The 23,687-nt window shown below is 43.2% G+C and overlaps 1 protein-coding gene across 3 annotated transcripts in view; it reads left to right on the plus strand.

Moving 5' to 3' along the window:
- The window catches only part of SLC51A (solute carrier family 51 member A), a 102,120-nt gene that overhangs the window by 61,890 nt on the left and 16,543 nt on the right, over window positions 1-23,687 (plus strand). For all 3 annotated transcript variants that reach the window (XM_073589370.1, XM_073589371.1, XM_073589369.1), the window contains 4 exons: window positions 199-272; window positions 3,259-3,417; window positions 8,376-8,487; window positions 23,294-23,440. In XM_073589370.1, coding sequence (XP_073445471.1) covers window positions 199-272; window positions 3,259-3,417; window positions 8,376-8,487; window positions 23,294-23,440 — 492 coding nt within the window. The remainder of the gene's footprint in view (window positions 1-198; window positions 273-3,258; window positions 3,418-8,375; window positions 8,488-23,293; window positions 23,441-23,687) is intronic.

A 23,687-nucleotide genomic window follows, 5' to 3' on the forward strand; every position in this document is an offset into this window, starting at 1 on the left:
GCTGCCCAGATGCCTCTGCTTGGTCTGCTCGATGGCACTGGCCGAGAGGATTGGGGTTGGAATGCAGCTTATTAAGTATGTAACATGTTTTTTTCATCCTGGCGCAATTGAAAGTTTTGCTGAAAACATGACAAACAATATACATGTATGATTTATGTGTGTTGATTTTTGTTGTGACAACTGTGTATATTGCTTTAGGTCATCTCAATATTTACCTGCTTGGGTTTGTGGATTCCGCGTTCAGCTATGTTTGTGGAAATTGGGATTGGCACGTGAGTAGTAGATCAGTGTTGAAAGATACCATCCAGTAAATAATATTAATTATAGGAATGCTAATGTCTAATCTCCTATAAATGTGATTAGGCTGTAGTACTGAATACAGCCACTCAGACAAGTGCTAGTCAGGAGAAAACAGACCTCGCTTTAATGGGCCTCTGTCACCACAGAATGACTGTTAAGCCAAGGCGCTCAGTGCATCACAGCGGGGGCCAATCATTTATATACAGCTTCCCACCTGCTTGTTTTCCATTTTCCTCCACTCGTCTCTGACTCTATGAAGCCAGAGCTGCCAATCAAAGAAGGGATGGTGGCAATAGAGAGAAACCAAGAAGGAAGCTGGTGTACTTAAATGTTTGACCACGCTATGATGCACCTATCGGCGTGACTTGGTTTGAATAATCATTCTGTGCTGGTAGAGTCCCTTTAATGTTAAATCTATGTAATGTGTCTCACAGAATGGCTATTAGCAGTGAAACTTACCATATAGACCTAAAAGTTTGTTTCAAATGCATTTTGCTCCTTCCAGTCACTATTCCAAAACCCCACCACATCCAGAGTAAAATTATCCAGTAATGAGAAATGACCATTGCAGGTCCTTGCATAGACATACAGGCTACGAAAATGATCTGGGTGATACTAAGACACTGGTTATCAAAGTTCTTAAGGGGGACCACTCACAAAGATCAGGCTGCCCTAAGATCTAGCTACACAGCTTTAACCTTTTTCCGACTGGACAATTTTCGCATTTGCATTTTCGTTTTCTTTTTCCGAGAACTATAGCTTTTATATTTTTCAGTTGACACAGCCCAATGAGGGTTTTTATTTTGCAGGATGAGTTAAACTCTTGGCTAACACCATATATTTTTATTTGTTAGCCATATTTGTATTTTATTTTATTATGTGATGTACTGGAAAGCGGGAAAATTCCAAGTGTGAAAAAAGGGCAATTCCGCAATTGTTTCTTGGGTTGTGTTTTTACAGTCTTAATTGTACTGTAAAAATGACCTAGCAATATTATTATGATTAAGAAGTTACCAAACTTGCATACTTTTTTACATAAATGGTGAAATAAATCTAAAATTTGAAAAAAAAATTCACTTGCATCACCATTTTCCAAGACCCAAAACACTGTGTGAGGGCTTGTTTACTGCGTTCTGAGCTGACGTTTTTATTTATACCATATATTTTCACATATTGTCTTTCATATCAGTACCGTTATGACTGGCTAGTAGGGGGTTTTCAGCAAACCACTGGCCATCATGACAACCCATCAGGATCCCATGATTTCATTGTGGGGATCCGGTGAATGGTTAGAACTGTGCACCTCCCAGCTAGCACGCTGTAAATGACGCTGTCAGAGATAAACAGTGGGATTTAACAGAATTGTGCTCTTCCTGCAGCTGTTAGAAGCAGATAGTTGCTGAATAACACAGCTATCATCCTTCGTCTTTGATGCATGCTCAGGACCTGAGGCCGCATGAAAGGAGAAGGAGTTCTGACATGTGACGTACTAGTTCATATGTCAGTATTTGGTTAACACAGGATTGTGGTCAATGTTTTGATGTGGTTAATGGGATTTGCTATACATGGGTGGTACAGTAGATGGCTATTGTAACTGTGCCGTAGAGATAAACATAGCCTATTACGAAACAGAGACCTGTCACTGGCACCAATGTCAATGGTATCAATGGAACATTTTGAAGAGCCGATATTCCCTTATTGTGAACAGATTTTCTTTAAAAGGGAACTATACTTTCAACAAACTTTGTATAAATCAATTGTACTGGCAAATATAACAAACTTTGTAATATATTCTAAGAGAAATTTGCTGCCTTACCCAGTTAACAGCCATTTCTACCTCTCCCCTGCCTCCTGAACATATCATCTACTCTAAAAAGAAACCATTATAACTAAGGTGGACTGCCAGATCACTGTGGTGCCAGGTTACACGGCCCATTATAAACTGTGGAGAAGAGAGGCGTAAGGACTAGAGAGGTGTGAAGTGAGGAAACAGGCAGAGGGAGGCACAGAAAGATTGCACTGAGCTTTCTAACAAGTCTTTTTCTTCACCCCAGAGCTGGATTCACATCCACACAGACTAACACTGCTGTACAATTTCCTACATGGTGCTGCTGCTTCTGTCTGTGTGCTTAAAGTTAAATGAGCAGCAGGAATCCATGCCTGCGTGCTGCTGCTTGTCTTTGATCTCAATGTGATATAATAAGCAGTTAGTCTCCACCCATCAGCTTAGACTCAGGTGCAAATTAAGAGATAAGACTCATAAAGTGGAAAACTGGTGAAAATTCAGGATACAAGTTATATATTACCTAGAATTAATGATATATGTCATGTATACACAACACCTTCTGAAGTTATTTGAAAGTACAGTTACCCTTTAAAGAGGACCTATCACCCAGTCAAAAGTGACCAGTTTTTACTCTTACTTTATTCCCGCTGCTCATCTGAGTATTTGACACATGGTTCCAGAGAAATTATTATTATTATTATTATTATTATTATTATTATTATTATTATTATTATAGCGCCATTTATTCCATGGTGCTTTACATGTGAGGTGAGATCACATGTCCTTTTTATTTGCTGCTAATTTTCATGGCCTTTACCAAGGGGGCATGGCTCACAGAATTCTCTAGATGGGTTTTTTTAGGCTGAGAGCAATGCTCCCTTGTAGAGACCATAAAAAATAGCAGTAAAAGAAAGCTTTTATCTCTAAAACTGTATGGCGGATTTGAAAAAAATTGGAATGCTCAGGGAAGTAATGAGAAGAAAATAAAATAAAAACTGGCTAATTTTGACCTCATGACAGGTTCTTTTTAAGATGGAATCTCAATAATTGGACTAAAGAAAGCTGTTCAGCAATCAGTACTGTTTCTACCATTGACAGCCTACTACACGTTTACTGATGGACATGGCAGCATAGCATTCATAGTTCATTGTGGTAATCATTATTTTTAAAAGGTATTTTGCAGTATGCTTCTACCTTACCTTGATGGTTATTATAGAAGGTTATGGAGGAAAAGATGCAATTGTGAAGAAATTCGAATTCACAGAGGTTCAGATCAACACTGGACCATGCTGCTGCTGCTGCCCGTGCCTTCCCCGCATGAAGATGACCAAGTAAGAATAACCATAGTGTTTATAGTGACAAAGAAAACCAGATAAGTTATTACCAGGTACTGTACATGCTCTAGTGCCCAAAAAAATAAGAGTAATAATGATGCATGTAGCTAGGTAACAGACAAGTAAAATGATAAATTGTACAAGTTGGTCTTTGTCCACAAGAGCTTATGTTCTAAATGGAATGAGGAACATCATAGCTAAATATTAGGAGCCAATGTCATGGTTTGACACAATAAGTTCCGTAGAGTGGGTGCAGCATTGGAGCACTCTAGAAGGGGTTATTATAAAGTAGGGGTATTAAACAGGCGGCACGCAGCACGTGAAGCAATTTCTTATGGCCCACGTCCAGGAACAGATTATAAGGAGGGTAATCAGGGCTAGTTCCCAAGACTCCAGGGGCCATGGGTGGGGAGGACGATCAGATTGCCCTTAATGTATTTTCACCACTATTGGCAGTGCGCATCGTTGTGCAGGGAGAAGTCCTTCAGCACCGCTGCCAACAGTAGCAAGACAAAAAGCAGCTGCAGGAAGTCGCTCTCATTCAGCGATATTTTCCAAGGCTCAGCCAGCTGTGCCATTTAGGATGCATCAGGCCAGAAGAGGATGGCTGTGCTGCGGTTGATTGTCTGCAGAGGTGATTTATTTAGCTTTTTTTATTTATTTATTGGTAAAATCCTAAGGAACGGAGCAATTTTTAATTTTATAATTTACTGCTCTTGTTACGGACCACCCCAGCGGACAAGCAGAGGGGGCCCTTCTCCTTCGCATGGTGCATTGCGCTTGTAATCTCTTTGGTATGGAGCTGGTAAGCATTGCATTGAAGCTGGTCAGATCACTTCATCCATCCACCATTACTGCTCCTGCACTTCTCTCACGCTGTAAAGAAAAAGCTGCCTGTTTAGGCCTGAGGCTTATTCATGCCAGTAACTGAAACTGATAGTCATCAGGATGGCATTGCCCCCGGCAAGCATGGGAACTGTGATTCCCTGAAGATAAGATGTTTCTCACACGAGCTAAACTTGATTTAAAATGCACTTACATAAATGCTGCAGTAACACTTATCATCATTAAAACACTGACAGGTAATGCAGTTAATTATCTCAGGACAACTACACCTGTAAAGGGGTGAGATATATTAAGCCGTAAGTGCACAGTTAGTTCTTAAAATTAACGTGTTGAAAACTGTCAAAATGGACAAGTGTAATGATCTGAGCGACTTTGAGGAGGGAAAAATTGATGTCTAAATAAATTGTTTGAAACATCTCCAGAATGCTACTCTCCTATATATACAGCCCTATCCTGCAGTACATTACTCATCTCTATACATAGCTACATCCTACAGTATATCATTCCACTCATCTATACAGTCCCATCCTGCAGTATATGAAGCCTGTACTGTATATAAAGTCCTATTATGAATTAAATTACTCCTCTCATCTATATCTAGCCCCACCCTACAGTATATCACTCATCGCCACTATATACAGCCCCATCCTGCAGTACATTGCTCCAGTTCTGTATATACAGCCTCATCCAGCAGTATAACACTTGTATCCTTTATACACAACTCTATCCTGCAGTAATGTTAGATCCAGAAATATTTGGTCAGTGACACAAGTTTTGGCATTTTAGCTGATTGCCAACATATTCATATTCAAGATATAGTTATATAATCAATATGAACTGAAAGTGAAGACTCTCAGTTTTAATTTGAGAGTATTAACATTGTAATTAGGGTAAGGGTTTAGGAATTACAACTCTTTAATATGTTTCAAGGACCAAAGATAATTGAACAATTATCTCAAAATCTCTTTAATGGACTGAATGGGCTAGTCCCTCATTAATTCATCATCAATTAACCAGGTAAAATGTCTGGAGATGATTCCAGGTGTGACATTTGCTTTTGGAAGCTATTGCTGTGAACCCACAACATACAGTCAAAGGAATTCTCAATTGTAGTGAAACAGATGATCATTAGGCTGAACAAAAAGAAGGAATCCATCAGAGAGATAGCAGAGATGTTAGGACTGGCCAAATCAACAGTTTGGTTGATTCAGCAAAATGCACTGGTGAGCTTTTGAACTTAAAATGGCCTGGACATTCACAGAAGTCTACAATGGTGGAGTATCTCAAAATCCTTTCTTTGGTGAAGAAAAACCCATTCACAACATCCACTCAAATGAATAACACTCTCCAGGAAGTAGGTGTTTCAGTATCTAAAGCCCCCGTCACACAGAGCGATCTCGCTAGCGAGATCGCTGCTGAGTCACAAGTTTTGTGACGCAACAGCGATCTCACCATCGAGATCGCTGTGTGTGACAGCTATCAGCGACCGGCCCCCCTGCCGGGTATCGCTGATCGTTCATGAAAGGTCAGGACTTTTTTTGGGTCGTTGGTCTCCCGCTGGCCAGCAAGCATCGATGCGTGTGGCAGGCGGGAGAGCAACGACCAGCGATCAGCTAGCTGGTAACCAAGGTAAACGTCGGGTTTCTAAGCGGCGCGCGGTGCTTAGAAACCTGATGTGTACCTTAGTTACCAGCGCGCTGATGCAGGGAGCTGGTAACCAAGGTACACATCCGGTTTCTAAGTGCTGCGCGCCGCTTAGAAACCCGATGTGTACCTTGGTTACCAGCTCCCTGCATCAGCGCGCTGGTAACTAACGTACACAGCGACGCGCCCGCTCGGCGTCGCTGGTACTGATCGCTGGTGAAGCTGCCTGTTTGACAGCTCACCAGCGATCATGTAGCGACACACCAGCGATCCTGACAAGTTCATATTGTTGTTGGGATCGCTGGTGAGTCGCTATGTGTGACGGGGCCCTTTGTCTATCATAAAGAGAGGACTAAATGAGAGCAAATACAGAGGGTTTATCATAAGGTGCAATCCATTAATCAGCTGTAAAAATAGAAACGCCAGATTAGACTTTACCAAAACATGTTTAAAGAAACCAGCCCTGTTCTTTGGACAGATGAAACTAAGATCAACCTGTACCAGAATGATGGGAAGAAGAAACTATGGAGAATGCTTGAAGTCAGCTCATGATCCAAAGCATACCACATCCTCTGTAAGGGTGCCGTCACACTAAACGATGCACCAGCGATCCCGACAACGATACGACCTTGTCAGGATCGCTGGTGCCTCGCTGCATGATCGTTGGTCAGCTCTCAAACAGGCAGACACACCAGCGATCAGGACCAGCGAGGACGCTGGTATCCAAGGTAAATATTGGGTAACTAAGCGCGCGTGTCACTTAGTTACCCGCTGTGTTCCTTGGATACCAGCTACCAGTGCAAGCACGCAGGTATCCAAGGTACACAGGGGATAACTAAGCGATGCGCGTGCTTAGTTACTCTATATTTACCTTGGATACCAGCTCCCAGCGTCTGCTTACAGCGCTGGGAGCTCGCTGATCATTGGTCTCCCACTGCCACACGCAGCAATGCGTGGTGGCCAGTGGGAGACCAACGATCAAAAAATGGTCCAGGACACTCCAGCACGATCAGCGATACCCGGCGGGGGGGCCAGTCGCTGATGCATGTCACACACAGCGATATCGCTGGCGAGATCGCTGTTGCATCTCAAAATCAGTGATCTCGCTGTGTGTGATGGGGCCTTTAAACATGGTGGAGGCAGTGTTATGGCATGGGCATGCATGGCTTCCAATGGCACTGGGTCACTAGAGTTTATTGATGATGTGACTGAAGACAGAAGCAGCCGGATGATTTCTGAAGTGTACAGGATTATACCAAATGCAGCAAGGTTGATTGGAAGGCACTTCACAGTACAGATGTACAATGACCCAAAACATGCTGCTAAAGCAACCCAGGAGTTTAAGGCAAAGAAGAGAAATATTCTGCAATAGCCAAGTCAGTCACCAGATCTCAACCCTAGCCAAGGAGCATTTCACATGCTTGAGACAAAACTTAAGGCAGAAAGACTGACAAACAAGCAACAACTGAAGTAAAGGCCTGCCAAAGCATCTTAAAGGAGGAAACCCAGCGTTTGCTGACGTGCATGGCTTCCAGACTTACGGAAATCAAAGTATTAAAAATTAACATTTTATTTATGATAAAGTTAATTTGTCCAATTACTTTTGAGCCGCTGAAATGAGGAGGCTTTGTAGAAAAAATGGGTACAATTCCTAAACATTTCACAGGACATTTTTATTGAACCCCTTTAATTAATCTGAAAGTCTGAACTTCAATTGCATCTCAGTTATTTCATTTTAAATCCAAAATAGTGTCATTCAAAGGCCAAATCACAAAGACTAGTGGACCTAATTTATGGCCCAACTGTTACAATTGTGTTTTTTATTTGATATAATTCCATGGTTTAAATGTTAATCTTGTACAATAAATATAATCTGTGCATTGGGGTTAACACTGCAGTCTTGCAGCGCTGGGGTCCTTTGTTCACATCCTACCAAGGACAACATCTGCAAGGAGTTTGTATGTTCTTCCCGTGTTTGCGTTTCCTCTGGTTTCCTCCCACATTCCAGAGACAGGGAATGTGATAGGGAATTTAGATTGGCGCTAAATAAATGAGTAAAATAAAAAAATAAAATAAAGTCTGATCCCATCCAATCAGATAGCCTAACGTCTGTGTGACCCTGCCTTTAGTAATAGGTGCATGTAAATGGGGTTCTTTACAAAATATCATAATGAGAATATGAGCTGCCAGAGCTGCAGAAAAGCTTTTATCACATTTCCATTGCTTAATATTACTTACTCGTTACGGCAACAAACCATGAGACAGTCAGTGTCCACATCATTTCCTGTGCTGGATTGCACCTTTGTACAGCAATATTTCAAGGACTTATCACATGCAATCGAAGCTCTTTCTTGTCAAGACAAATTGAAAGTTTAAAGCATACTGATAGCATGATAGCTCTCGTAAAGTTTATATAGTATGTAACTAAACAAGCCCTACATATAAAAATATATTTCTTTTTGCAGAAGGAAGGTGAACCTCTTAATCCTGGGTGTCTTGCAGATGGCATTCTTGAAACCTCTTTTTAATTTCATTGGCTTGATACTTTGGGCAGATGGAATTTACAATCCAGAAGATGTAAGATATTTCTTTTAATTTAACATTACCGGTTTGATCTTTGTGAGTAATATATTCTTGAATGAATTCCTACCATAGAACCTTAAATGAAACCAGTCAGCAGGATTGCAGACCCCAAACTACTTACATTCACATCTAGCTCTTTCAAAGACAAGTCCAGCAATACCTTACATGTCAGTCCATTCTACAACTGCCAAGAAATCGGGGTTTGAATTGTTATGCAAATGAGGCTGTAGATCTGAAGCCTCTGTCACTCCAGCTCGAGCCCAGCGCTGTCTCATCTAGTTTAAAGGGAATCTCTCACCCCCCTGGGACATACATGACCTTGTTAGGCGTCAGGTTTCTGCGTCTGCTCTGCAGGAATCCAGAGCCTCACATTCTGCGGTCTCCTGCCCTGCTGTCTTTCTACTGCAGAGGAGATTACTTTGCAGCAGACCGTTCCAGAGACTAAGTCCCTCTGTATTCCTACTGGGCATGCTCACGAGACGGTTTCCCATTGGAGATCGGGAGTCATGTGCTGAGGTCCTGCTCCAGATCTCATTGGTCCATCTCGGAGATCTTGAAGCTTCTGGAAGGTCCCGGCTGCTATAAAAAGTGTGCATGGCCGTTCCGCCATGCGCTAGTATAGACTATACTGCTATGTGTGAATGGTGACGGATGTATGATTCTGGTGACTGACTTAATATGAAACCCCTTCCCTCTGATATTACGCATGTGGTTAGGGAATTAGTTCAGTAGTCTGCGCCAGTCTGTGGCAAGCCTTAGGCCACTGTGCACACCGCACCTCTGCGCTAGTGTCCGACATAGCGCCTGCTTTGTAGCTGTGTCATCCAGCGGCAGTGTCCTGCGCCGCGCTGCAGTTGCAGCCCTTCTTGGCGTTCGCAGTAGCGACACCGCACACACGGTAGGTCTAGAGGGACGCAGCTCCTCTGTCTTAGTTCCTGCTCCTGTGACCTTATACCATGTATGCATTTACCTGAGGCCTGTGACTCTAACAGGCTCAGCCTTTTGTATGTTTTTGTTGCGGCAACTCTGTGTGTGAACAGAGCCCGCTCTGCGCACTTCGGATGAAGTTGAACCCGTGCGCATTATATCGCCATATTGCTCATCTGCCATTACTCAGCAGCGGTTGTAACACCTACTTCACGGTGGACTCCAAGCGGCAAACGCACTTTATTATTATTTTTTATTTAGTGCGTTCCGCCGTTCCTAACATGACCTGTTAATATGGCCCTACAGGTAATAGAAATGTTACTCTAGTCCTACCTGTATACCTCGTATTAATGGTCTTGTTCATGAGAAATGTTACATTCTTACTGTATGTTAATGATTTCTTCCAGGCTCCAGGGCGTGCGGTTCCTGAAAAAAATACCTGCCTAATGTCATCATTGTAATGCTCACCCCCTCCCATGCACGTCAGTTGTGGCCCCGGAATCCTGCGCCCTTCACTACCTCAAAAATCCATACAGTGCCTGCAAGAAATCCCTGCCTCTTCTCTTCATTATAGTACTCACCTCCTCGCATGCAAGTCATTTGTGGCCCCAGAATCCCATGCCTCCGCCCTGCACTTCCTCAGAAATTTATACCTCAGCTTCCCTTGTATGGGCACTGCATTCAGGGATCTTTTGCGCAGGCACCCATGAGTCACTGTAACCTCCGGTGTGCGCGCCGATAAGGTGCTCTCCCCATTTCCTCCCTTCATAGTCATCGCTTGGAACCATGTGAACATGGCGATGACTATGCAGGGAGGAAGTGGGGAGAGCACCTTCTTGGCTTGCACACCGTAAGTCACTGGAGCGGAAGTTGCCAGCGCCTGCACAGAAGATCACTGAATGCAGTGCCCATAGAAGGGAAGCTGAGGTATGAATTTCTGAGGGAGTGCAGGGCGGAGGCATGGGATTCTGGGTCCACAAATGACTTGCATGCGAGGAGGTGAGTACTATAATGAAGAGAAGAGGCAGGGATTTCTTGCAGGCACTGCACGCCTCGCAGCCTGGAAGAAATCATTAGCATACACAAAGAATATAACATTTCTCAACAACAAGACCATTAATATGAGGCATTCAGGTAGGACTAGTGTAGCATTTCTATCACCAGTATGCCCACATTAATAGGTCATATACGTCCCGGGGTGGGACAGATTCCCTTTAAGTATGGAGGATTATGAGCTGTGCATTTTATTATATGAAGGATATGGATTGTATATTACACTAATATTTATGACTATGGACTGTAAATTATACTGAATGGATGACTACGGGCTGTGCAGTGTATTGAAGGACTATGGGATGCATTATACTATATGGAGGAAAATGGGGGGTGCATTATACTTCTGCTATGGGGCCTCACAACCTCTATGTATGCCCCTGGTGAGTATAATGGTTTATATTTTCTATTCATTAAAGAACAGCAGCAGAACAGGGAACATATACCAATAAGGAAGATATACATTGGGTACGGAAAGTATTCAGACCCCTTTAAATTTTTCACTCTTTGTTTCATTGCAGCCAATTGGTAAATTCAAAAATCTTTTTTCTCATTAATGTACACTCTGTACCCCATCTTGACTGAAAAAATAGAAATGTAGAAATTTTTTGCAAATGTATTAAAAAAGAAAAACTGAAATATGACATGGTCATAAGCATTCAGACCCTTTGCTCAGTATTGAGTAGAAGCACCTTTTTGAGCTAGTGCAGCAATGAGTCTTTTTGGGAATGATGCAACAAGTTTTTCACACCTGGATTTGGGGATCCAATGCCATTCTTCCTTGCAGATCCTCTTCAATTCTGTCAGGTTGGATGGTGGACAGCCATTTTCAGGTCTCTCCAGAGATGCTCAATTGGGTTTAGGTCAGGGCTCTGGCTGGGCTAGTCAAGAATGGCCAGAGTTGTTCTGAAGCCAATCCTTTGTTATTTTAGCTGTGTGCTTAGGGTCATTGTCTTGTTGGAAGGTGAACCTTCGGCCAAGTCTGAGGTCCAGAGCATTCTGGAAGAGGTTTTCATCCAGGATATCTCTGTACTTGGCCGCATTCATGTTTCCTTCAATTGCAACCTGTTGTACTTCATGTGATGTTTAGCAAACTCTATGCGGGTTTTCACCTGTTTTGCACTAAGGAGAGGCTTCCGTCAGGCCACTCTGCCATAAACGCCCACTGGTGGAGGGCTGCAGTGATAGTTGACTTTGTGGAACTTTCTTCCATCTCCCTACTGCATCTGTGGAGCTCAGCCACAGTGATCTTGAGGTTCTTCTTTACCTCTCTCACGAAGGCTCTACTCACACAATTGTTCAGTTTGGCAGGATGGCCAGGTCTAGGAAGACTTCTGGTGGTCCCCAACTTCTTCCATTTAAGGATTATGGAGGCCATTGTGCTCTTAGGAATCTTGAGTACTGCAGAAATTCTTTTGTGAGCTTGGTCAGATGTGTGCCTTTCCACAATTAGACAGGTGTGTGCCTTTACAAAACAAGTCACATCAGTTTAATTAAACACAGCTGGACTCCAGTGTAGGAGTAGAACCATCTCAAGGAGAATCACAAGGAAATGGACAGCATGTGACTTAAATGTGAGAGTCCGAGCAAAGGGTCTGAATACTTATGACCATGTGATATTTCTGTTTTTCTTTTTTAATACATTTGCAAACATTTCTACATTTCTGTCTTTTTCAGTCAAGATGGGATGCAGAGTGTCCATTAATGAGAAAAAAATAAACTTTTTTGAATTTACCAAATGGCTGCAATGAAACAAATAGTGAAAAATTTAAAGGGGTCTGAATACTTTCCATACCAACTGTATATACCAGTATGAGACATAGGATAAGGCACATATACCAGAATGGGTGATATATACAATGGCACGTAAAAGTTTGGGCACCCCTAATCAAATTTACTGTTATTGTGAACAGTTAAGCAAGTTGAAGATGAAATTTTCTCTACAATTACAAAAAAGAAAATGGGATGAAGCAAAAGTTTGGGGACTCTTGGAGATTTGTGTGATCAGATAACTTTGACTAAGGTTTCAGACCATAATTAGCCTGTTAGGGTTATGGCTTGTTCCCTACTGTTGTGAGGAAATGCCAGGTGATGCTAATTTCCCAGCTTTATAAAAACCCAGCCTCCTCTAAGCCTGTGCCAAAAAACAGCCACCATGGGTTCTTCTAAGCAGATACCTAGCACTCTGAAAATGAAAATGGCAGAGGCAAGCAAAGCATGAGAAGGCTATGAGAAGATAGCTAAGTGTTTTTAAGTTGCCCTTTCCTCAGTTCAAAATGTAATTAAGAAATGGCAGTTAATAGGAACACTGGAGGTCAAGATAAGGTCTGGAAGACCAAACAACATTTCAGTGAGAGCTGCAAGAGCTGCTTGTAGGACTGCTAGAGAGGCAAATTCAAACCCTGCTTGACTGCAAAAGACTGTTAGAAAGATTTAGCAGACTCTGGAGCTGTGGTACATTGTTCTACTGTTTAGAGACACCTGCACAAATATGGCCTCCATGGTAAGAGTCACCAGAAGAAAGTGTCTTCTGCATCCTCACCATAAAATTCAGCATCAGAAGTATGCAAAAGAACATCTAAACAAGCCTAATGCATTTTAGAAACAAGTCCTGTGGAGCGATAAGGTTAAAATAAAACTCTTTGGCCACAATGATCAAAAGGTATGTGTGGAGAAAAGAGGGCGCAGAATTTCAAGAAAAGACTATCTCCCCAATTATTAAGCATGGAGGAGGATCAATCATGTTTTGGGGTTGTGTTGCAGACAATGGCACAGGGAACATTTGACTGACCGAAGGAAAAATGAATTAAATTAAATTTCAACAAATTCTTGATGCAAACATAACACCATCTATAAAAAAGCTGAGGTTGAAAAGAGGATGGCTTCTATAAATGAATAATGATCCTAAACACACATCAAAATTCACAATAAACTACCTCCAAAGACGGATGCTCAAGGATTTCCAATGGCCATGACAGTCTCCTGATCTGAACATCATTGAAAATCTGTGGCTATGTCTCAAAATAGCAGTGCATGCAAGACGATCTCATGGAACTGGAAGAATTTTCCAAACAAGAAAAGCTGAATATCCCTCAAACAAGAATTGACAGACTCTTGGCTGGCTACAAAAAGAATTTAGAAGCTGTGATACTTTCAAAAGGGAGTGTTACTAGGTAGTAACCTTGCAGGGGGCCCAAACTTTTGCATCAGCCCCATTTTCCTTTTTGTAATTTTTAAAATGTAAAAGATGAAAATATTTTTTTCCCTTTTTAGAGATCATTTCATCTTCAACTTGTTTAACTGTTCACAATAACAATAATTTGGACCAGGAGCGTCCAAACCTTTACATACCACTGTAAATAAGGATGGGGCCAGAATGAGGGACATATATACCAGGATGAAAGATATACCGTTTTTTTTAAATTATAAGACACACGTTTTTCCCCAAAGTTTTGGGGGAAAATGGGGGTGCGTCTTATAATGCGGATATACTTTACCAGCTGTGGTGGCACAGGGTCCCAGGGTTGCTGCTGGAGGAGGAAAGAGTGGCGCATTGCTGCAGGCCGCAGGCTGGGATGAGGGGGTGTTCCGCTGTGCGCCGCTGTGCGTGAAAATGGCTGCGGTGCTCTGTGGTGCGGGGGTGCTCCGCTGGCATTTTGTGAAATCTCGGAGCCCCTCGCATATCCATTACTGTGATACGGTGGCCTCTGGGAAAATGGCCGCTGGGGTGGCGCATGCTCAGATTGAGATCTCGGCAACAAGATCTCGTCTTGGGAGAAGAGATCTCGGGACGAGGAGGAGGAGGAAGAACAGGAGCAAGTTTCATGGGCTATAAACGGTACTACCCGCACAACTGCCATACCATCTGTTCAGCGTGGATGGTGTGAGGACAGGGAGAAGGAGGAGAGCATGGTCAGTCGTCCTCTTGGTGAGGACACGGAAGTCTATCCTGTTAGAAGTCTGGCATGCATGGCTGAGTTTATGTTACGCTGCCTTTCCCGTGACCCGTGTGTTCTCAAAATTTTGGGTGACAGTCATTACTGGTTGGTGACACTTCTAGACCCACGCTGCAAGGAGAACTTTCTATCTCTTATTCCAAAGGCGGACCATGGGGCAGTACCATTGTTGAAGAATTATAAAAAAAAATTCCCATCTGATAACGCTGGCGGCAGAGGTCACAGTTCGTTGGACAACCAAGGAATACAGGCGAGAGAGACACAGTTCCAATCCAGAAGAGGCAAGGGGAACACTGTCAAACTTCTGAAAGAGTTTTCTCAGACCCTCCCATCGCACAGGCCCTGAGGCACGGGGTACTCTCACAAGGAGTGCAAAGTTTGAGAAGATGTTGAGGGAGCACCTAGCTGACCGTACCAACGTCCTACGTGATTCCTCTGTGCCTTCTAATTATTGGGTATCCAAGCTGTACACGTGGCATGAACTGGCTCTCTACGCCTTTGAGGTCCTGGCCTGCCCTGCCGCTAGCGTTTTGTCAGAGTGAGTTTTTAGTGCCGCTTCTGGAATTATAATTGATAAGCACATCCGCCTCTCTGACTCTTAAAAAAAATGAACAAGGACTGGATTGGGCCAGACTTTTTAACATCACTGAATCATAGCAGCGTAACATAAACTCAAATCCAGTGGGTTTTTTTGGGAAGTCTATTCCCATACACCTCTTCACACCCACACATGGGTATACACGTCCTGATTTTGGCTATTTGCTGTTGTCCTCCTCCTTCTTCTCATCCTCATCCTCCACCAACATATCACCAGGGTGACCATAGTCCGTGATGCAACACCCACATATTTTTTTTAAAAGGGTGTTTATAATGCCCGTTAAAAAAAATGGTTATACAGTATGTTCATGTACACCCCCCAGGGTACAGGTTTGTCAGCCCATACACTTAGTGCATGGGCATTACAAGTATAGGGGACACACTCCTTTCTAATGGAAACATTTTTTTAGGAGGCCCTCCTCCACGTCTCTTCCAAGAAGCATTGGAGTGCCTCCAAATTTTTGGCAGCCCTTGAATTCACTGCATAGGCAAACAGTATGGGACACCCACTTCCTAATAATGGGAACATTGTTTTCAGGAGACCCTCCTGTACGTCTCTTCAAAGGGCATTGGAGTGCCTCCAAATTTTTGGCAGCCCTTGCATTCACTGCATAGGCAAACACTATGGGACACCCACTTCCTAATAATGGGAACATTTTTTCATGAGGCCCTCCTGTTATGAATGGGTCACCGTGGAGAAAAAAGCAAACAAGCTAAGCCACAGAAAACAGAGTGGTTGGTAACTATGCAGATTGCAGATCCCTGATCTTACCACACACCTAGCAGTAGCCGTGGAGCGTGCCTACGATGAACCTAGACGCCTCGTCACGGCCGGAGGACTACATAAGCCTAAAGCAAGAAAAGAGAAAACTAACTGCCCCAGAGCAGACCCCAAAGGAATAGATAGCCCCCACACATGTATTGACGGTGAAACAAGATGAAGGCACAAACACAGGCAGGAAAATAGGCTGAGCAAATGATGGGGCCCAAACTAACTAGACAGGAAAGGAAAGGGAAGACACTATCTGCAACCTGCAAAAAACCCTACAAAATAATGTCCAACACTTCTGATAGCAAAATTAACCCTGAAGTCACTAGACTTCTCCCACTATATCAGCACTCTGAAATATTCTGAGACAGAGCAAAAAGAGACCGAACTAGTAAGGTACAAAAAGCCAATTGGCAAAATACTGATAAATAAGAGTGGAAATTCAGCTCAGCCCCCAGCCGGGGCTGGCAGACCTCACAAAAAACTGAATAGACCAACAAAATCAAGTGTGAACATTAGCAGAAAAACTTAGCTTTAGATGACTGGAACAGAGCTGAAAACCAAGAGCTGACAAGCCATAAGGAATCACCAGCAACTGAATAGGGCGTTGGCTGTCTTAAATCCAATCTGAGAATCCTGAAATCCAATCATCATCCTCATTTTCAGGTGGCAGATCTCCACCGACCAGAGGGAGTCCAGAAGGGGAACTCACAACTGATGAGAATGAACTCACAACAGTACCCCCCCTTTAGGAGGGGTCCCTGAACCCTCATCCACGCCTCCAGGCCGATTAGGATGGGCCCGGTGAAAAGCACGAACCAATCTATTGGCATGAATATCGGAGGCAGAGACCCAAGAATTATCCTCCTGACCATAACCCTTCCATTTGACCAAATACTGGAGTCTCCATCTAACCAAATGAGAATCCAATATTTTCTCTACCTCATATTCCACATTGCCTTCGACCAACACAGGGTCAGGAGGTGCTGCCATAGGAACCACTGGCTCAACAAACCTCTTCAACAGAGATTTGTGAAATACATTATGGATCTTGAACGTAACTGGAAGAGCCAATTGAAACGAAACAGGATTAAGAATTTCCTAAATCTTATAAGGACCACTAAATCTTGGCTTAAATTTAGGAGATGCAACCTTCATAGGAATATTCTTAGATGACAACCAAACCATATCACCCACTATAAACCGGGGACCAATGGTCCTATGCCGGTTGGAAAATCGCTGGGCCTTTTCCTGAGAAAGTGACAACTTATCCACCACTTGGTCCCATATCTGCTGCATTCTCTTAACCAAAGTGTCCACACCTGGGCAGGACGAAGATTCCACTTGCCCTGAAGAGAACCAAGGATGAAACCCAAAATTGCAGAAAAAGGGTGACATCAAAGTGGCAGAACTAGCTCTATTGTTCAGCGCGAATTCGGCCAAGGGCAAAAATGAGACCCAATCATCCTGATCAGCAGATATAAAACATCTCAAATAAGATTCCAAGGTCTGGTTTGTTCTCTCAGTCTGTCCATTGGTCTGGGGATGAAACGCGGAGGAGAAGGATAACTGAATTCCCAGATTGGAACAAAAGGCTCTCCAGAATCTGGAAACAAACTGGACTCCTCTGTCGGACACAATGTTCTCAGGAATCCCATGTAACCGAACCACCTGTTGTAAAAACAAGGGCACCAACTCAGCAGAAGATGGCAACTTTGGGAGTGGTACAAGATGGACCATCTTCGAAAATCTATCACAAATCACCCAGATAACAGTCATTCTCTGAGAGACAGGAAGATCAGAAATAAAATCCATTGAGATATGGGTCCATGGCCTCTTGGGCACCGGCAAGGGCATCAGCAATCCACTAGAACGAGAACAGGGTTTAGACCGAGAACAAGTCCCACGGGACTGTACAAAATTCCTGACGTCACGAGATAAGGCAGGCCAGCAAAAGGACCGACTCACCAAATCTCTGGCACTAAAAATACCTGGATGACCAGCCAATGCGGAGCAATGAATTTCAGACATCAATCTCTTTCTCCACTGGTCAGGAACATACAATTTTCCCATAGGGCAATGCTCAGGTTTATCCTCCTGAAATTCCTCCAGGGCGCGTCTCAAATCGGGCAAAATGGCAGAAAGAACTACCCCTTCACCTAGGATGGTAGTAGGCTCGGTCACACTAAGAGAATCGGCAAAGAAACTCCTAGAAAGGGCGTCTGCCTTAACATTCTTAGTGCCCGGAAGAAAAGAGACCACAAAATTAAAACGTGTGAAAAACAAGGCCCATCTAGCCTGTCTAGGATTCAAGCGTTTGGCCGACTCCAGATAAATCAAATTCTTGTGATCGGTGAGGACCACAACTTGATGTCTAGCTCCCTCCAACCAATGTCTCCACTCCTCAAATGCCCACTTCATGGCCAACAATTCCCGATTCCCCACGTCATAGTTGCGTTCAGATGGGGAGAGCTTTCTAGAAAAGAAGGCACAGGGATTCATCTTAGAAGTCACAGGGTCTTTTTGGACAAAACAGCTCCTGCACCAATCTCAGAAGCATCTACCTCCACCTGAAATGGAAGTGAGACATCAGGTTGCCGTAAAACTGGAGCTGAAGTAAATCTCTGCTTAAGCACCTGAAATGCTGAGATAGCCTCAGGAGACCAATTCAGCACATCAGCGCCCTTCTTGGTCAGATCAGTCAGTGGTTTGACAGTATCGGAAAAATTACCTATAAATTTACGATAGAAATTAGCAAAACCCAAAAACTTCTGGAGGGCCTTCAAAGAAGTAGGCTGAACCCAATCATAAATGGCCTGTACCTTGGCCGGGTCCATTTCAATAGTCGATGGAGATAAGATAAATCCCAAAAATGAAATCCTCTGTACACCAAAGAGGCATTTTGATCCCTTAACAAACAGGGAATTCTCTCTCAAAATCCGGAACACAGTCCGGACGTGTTCCACATGAGAATCCCAATCACTAGAAAAGATCAAAATATCATCCAGATAGATGATCAAAAACTTATCCACAAAGTCAAGGAAAATATCATTCATAAAGGACTGGAAGACAGAAGGGGCATTAGTGAGCCCAAAAGGCGTCCCTAGGTACTCAAAATATCCCTCCAGTGTATTAAACTCTGTCTTCCATTCATCCCCGTGCTTGATGCGAATAAGATTATACGCCCCCCTGAGGTCAAGCTTAGTAAACCAGCGGACACTCTTAACTCTGGAGAACAAATCAGACATCAGAGGCAACGGGTACTGATATTTAACCGTCATCTTGTTAAGGGAACAATAATCAATACACGGTCTTAATGAACCATCTTTCTTGGCCACAAAAAAAAAACCAGCACCTAAAGGTGACGAGGATGGTCTAATATGACCCTTCTCCAATGACTCCTTAATATAGGATCGCATAGCATCATGTTCGGGTACTGATAAGTTGAAAAGCTGACCCTTGGGAAATTTACACCCAGGCATCAACTCAATTGCACAGTCATAACTCCTATGAGGAGGCAAAGACACAGACTTGCTCTCACTAAATACATCAGAAAAATCGGCTAGATAATCAGGAATATCATGAGACTGAGGAGAGGTGGAGAAAACAGGAGCGTCCCTAAGAACACACTGACAACCCCAACTCACCACAGACCCAGATTTCCAATCCAAAACTGGATTATGAGTTTGCAACCAAGGAAAACCCAGAACAATAGTATCATGCAAATTATGCAGCACCAAAAATTTACAATTTTCTTGGTGGTCTGGGGCAACCCGCATCGTCATCTGGGTCCAAAACTGAGGTTTATTCTCCGCCAAAGGAGTAGCATCAATACCCCTCAAAAGAATAGGCGTCCGCAGAGGCGTCATGGAAAAACCACAACGTTTATCAAAGTCCAAATCCATCAGATTCAACGCTGCTCCTGAATCCACAAAAGCCTTCGTGGAAAATGTGGATAAGGAGCAGATCAGTGTAATTGCCAAAAGAAACTTAGGTTGTATACTGCCCACAGCAAATGTGTGTGCAAAACGTTTCTCTCGTTTTGGGCAGACAGAAATAATTTGAGAGACGTCTCCACAGAAAAAACACAGCTTATTACGCCTTCTAAACTCCTGACATTGCGCCCTAGACAAAACTCTATCACATTGCATAGGTTCAGACATTTGTCCAAAAGGTGGCAACTCCTCTCGTGTAATTTTGCGTTCACGTAAACGCCGATCAATTTGAATGGCTAATGACAGAATCGTCAAGAACAGAGGGAACAGGAAATCCCACCATAGTATCGTTTACGGTTTCTGACAAACCCTTCCGAAAGAGAGCTGCCAAGGCACCATCATTCCAGGTAGTAAGGACCGCCCACTTTCGGAATTTTTGACAGTATAACTCTGTAGAATCCTGACCCTGTTTCAATGCCAATAGGGCTTTCTCAGCTTGATCAATAGCATTAGGTTCATCATACAACAACCCCAAGGCTTGAAAAAATGCATCCACATTAGTCAGAATAGGATCTTCATGTGTCAAAGAAAACGCCCAATCCTGGGGATCGCTGCGCAGCAAAGAGATGACAATTTTAACCTGCTGCGCAGAGCTCCCCGATGAATTAGGCTTCAAGGCAAGAAATAATTTACAATTATTCTTCAAATTCAAAAATTTAGACCGATCCCCAATAAACACATCAGGAGTAGGGATCCTTGGTTCAGCAGTGTGTGAATGAACGAGATAGGCGGAAATTCCCGGTACTTCAACAGTGAGCTGCTCCACACATCAGACAATCGCTTAATCTCCATTTAAAAAAGAAAAAAAAAATCCTCCTATGGCCCCAGAGAAAAAGAGGAAAAAATATACATATATATAAAAAAAAAAATTCTGACACTTTTTTTTTTACAATTCTTTCCTGCTTTTGAGTACCCTAGAATCTGCGGTATGGCTGGTGATTCTGTTATGAATGGGTCACCGTGGAGAAAAAAGCAAACAAGCTAAGCCACAGAAAACAGAGTGGTTGGTAACTATGCAGATTGCAGATCCCTGATCTTACCACACAACTAGCAGTAGCCGTGGAGCGTGCCTATGATGAACCTAGACCCCCTGAGGAAGGAGCTGCCTTGCTCCGAAACGCGCGTCGGGGTTAGCCTGCGTGTCTGTCTCCATTCCATTCAGGTAACGCTGTTTATATTTTACATATGTTAGTATTTTTGGTCCCTCATCCATTCATCTGCAGTGGGTCTGGTCGGTCTATATGGGTGACAATGTACACTGGTGCCTTATATATGCTCTATAGCCTCTAGTTGACTGACGGACTAACTGTAGTGATTTGCGATATGCTTCTATGTGACTATTGTTACCACATGTTATTGGTTCCTACTTGATGGCCATATGACTAATGCTAACTGTTTTATTAAGAACCAAAAATCTTTGTGTCATTTGATATATGATCTATAGGGATTCTTCTTCGATTATCATATTCTAGAGTCCTGTATGGTGTAGACAGCATGTATGGCTTATTTTGCCATTTTATATGCCTTGAGACCCCCCCTTTTCATGTGAACCTGTGTTTATTTTTGTGATGTATACTAATAAAATGTTACTTTTTATGGGTTCTTTGACTGTTGGTCGTTCACTTCTTTGCATTATAATCATGTGCACTAAACTAAGAAACCAGAGTGCAATGACGCTCACCACCACCGGGGGGAAACTTAGAACAAACGACACAAAAGTGCAATAATCCTAATGGCCACCGGGGCAAAAACCAACTTAGGAAAAAAAAAAGGTTACCTGTGCTTTATCTAAGTCCTGATCCAGCATGGATCATGACAGTATTGAGGTGCGTCCAAATTTTGGGCAGCCCTGCCACTCACTGCATGCTCAATAACAGTATAGGAAACCCACTGTTTAATAATGGGAACAACAAAGCATAGCCGGCTTGTGGCTCTCTAAGAATAATGAAGGCCAACTGCTGGACCTTTAAAGAGAATCTGTCACCTAATTTTTGGCCTATAAGGTGCAGCCACCGCCATCAGGGTCTTATCTACAGCATTCTGTAATGCTGTAGATAAGCCCCGGATGTAACTGAATGATAAGAAAAACGAGTTAGATTATACTTACTTGGGGCCGGACCTCTCTGACCTTTTCCGGTGCCTGCGCACTGCAGTACTTTACTCTGCCCTCAACAGGGCAGATAAATTATGCCTGCGCAGGAGACGCAGCAGAAGTAAGGAGGAGGACGCCATCGCTAGAAGATGGGAGGTGTCGGACCGGACCCCTGGGTGAGTATAATATAAAGGCCCCTTTACATTTAGCGATGCACCAGCGATCCCGACCACGATACGACCCGGTCAGGATCGCTGGTGCATCGCTAAATGTACGCTAGTGAGCTGCCAAACACAGGCAGATCTCACTAGCGATGCAGCAGCGGTCGCTCTTACCTTTCAGACGCGGCAAGGGTGACTGTCTTCCATCTGCGTCCACGGCTCGCTCGTCGGCGCCAGCAGGAAGCCAACGACAAGAAATGGACCAGGCCGATCTCGCGCGATCAGCGATAGCCAGTGGGGAGCCGGTCGGAGGTGAGTATCACATGTAGCGATATCACTAGCGATATCGCTGCTGCGTCACAAAATTGGTGATGCTTTAGCGATATCGCTATGTGTAAAGGGCCCTTAACTCTTTTTTCTTATCTTTCAGGTTACATCATGGGCTTATCTACAGCATTACAGATTGCTGTAGATAAGCCCCTGATAGCGGTGGCCGCATCTTATAGGCTAAAAAGTAGGTGACAGATTCCCTTTAAGAATAGTAAAGGCCGTCTGATGGCCCTATAAAAATAGGCTTTGTGACTTTCAGAGTCCCTCCTTCATAAATGAAACAGGATGTGTCTGATGATGTGTCACACACCACATGGCCAGATAAGGTTGCAAAATGTTAAAATGACAGTTCCTAGTGAATGCATTTGTCTTTGTTGAAAGCAATGCTAAAGTTCAAAAATTCATCAAAAACGCTACGTGTGAACATAGCCCAAGGTGCGGAAGAGCATTTTTGTTTTTGGTTATTTATTTTGCCTTATATACAAGTCATTACCCTGGAAAGGATGTTCCTTAGCATAATTCCCATTAAAATCCATTTTTGTTTCGTTTTTGTATGTTTTATTGTGAGTCTGTAAAAGTGGCATAAGACCAGTGACCTGGGAGTCAGAAATGCTTCCAGGTGTCTTCCCCATGCTGTTCCCATGTCATTTGAGCACTGTTCCCATCGATTTCCGCAATTTCTAGTCCCTCTGCATACCGCCGGGGGTGCCGCCGGAAAAATGTTCGAGTTTGCCATAGACTTACATTGGGCTCGTTGCTCGGGTCGAGCACCTGAACATTCCAATTTGCTCGACCCGAGCAACGAGCACCCGAGCATTTTAGTGCTCGCCCATCACTAAACTAAAGATGTTTGCATTCTTAGTAACACATATAATATCTTGTAATTTTCAAACATTTTAACATTTTTCTATGACTTTTAGCTCTCAGGCGCCAGTGCGGCACTATGGATGAATGTGGTTCTTGGCTTCTGTACAGTTTTAGCACTATGGCCAATTGGGATCCTTTTCCGTGAGGCCAGAGTTCACTTGGCTGAATTCAACATGGGAACAAAATTTGCAGTTTTTCAGGTAAGAATCGAGGAAATGTTTCTCATTTGTCATCGTTTCCTCTATATCCCTATTAGCAGTAACAAGGCTTTTAACCTCTTCCCTCCACCACCAATTTTATTTTTTTTCACTTTTTTCCCAGTCTTCTCCCAAGAGCCAAAACTTTTTTGCTTTTTTATTTATTTAATTTGTGGGATGTGTTTTTTGAATAACGTCATTCATTTTAACATTCAATCTACGGAAAAAAAATATATAATTCTGCCATCAC

Source organism: Dendrobates tinctorius, unplaced genomic scaffold (assembly GCF_039654945.1).
Source record: "Dendrobates tinctorius isolate UK_male_01 unplaced genomic scaffold, ASM3965494v1 ptg000107l, whole genome shotgun sequence".
Taxonomy (NCBI): Eukaryota; Metazoa; Chordata; class Amphibia; order Anura; family Dendrobatidae; genus Dendrobates; species Dendrobates tinctorius.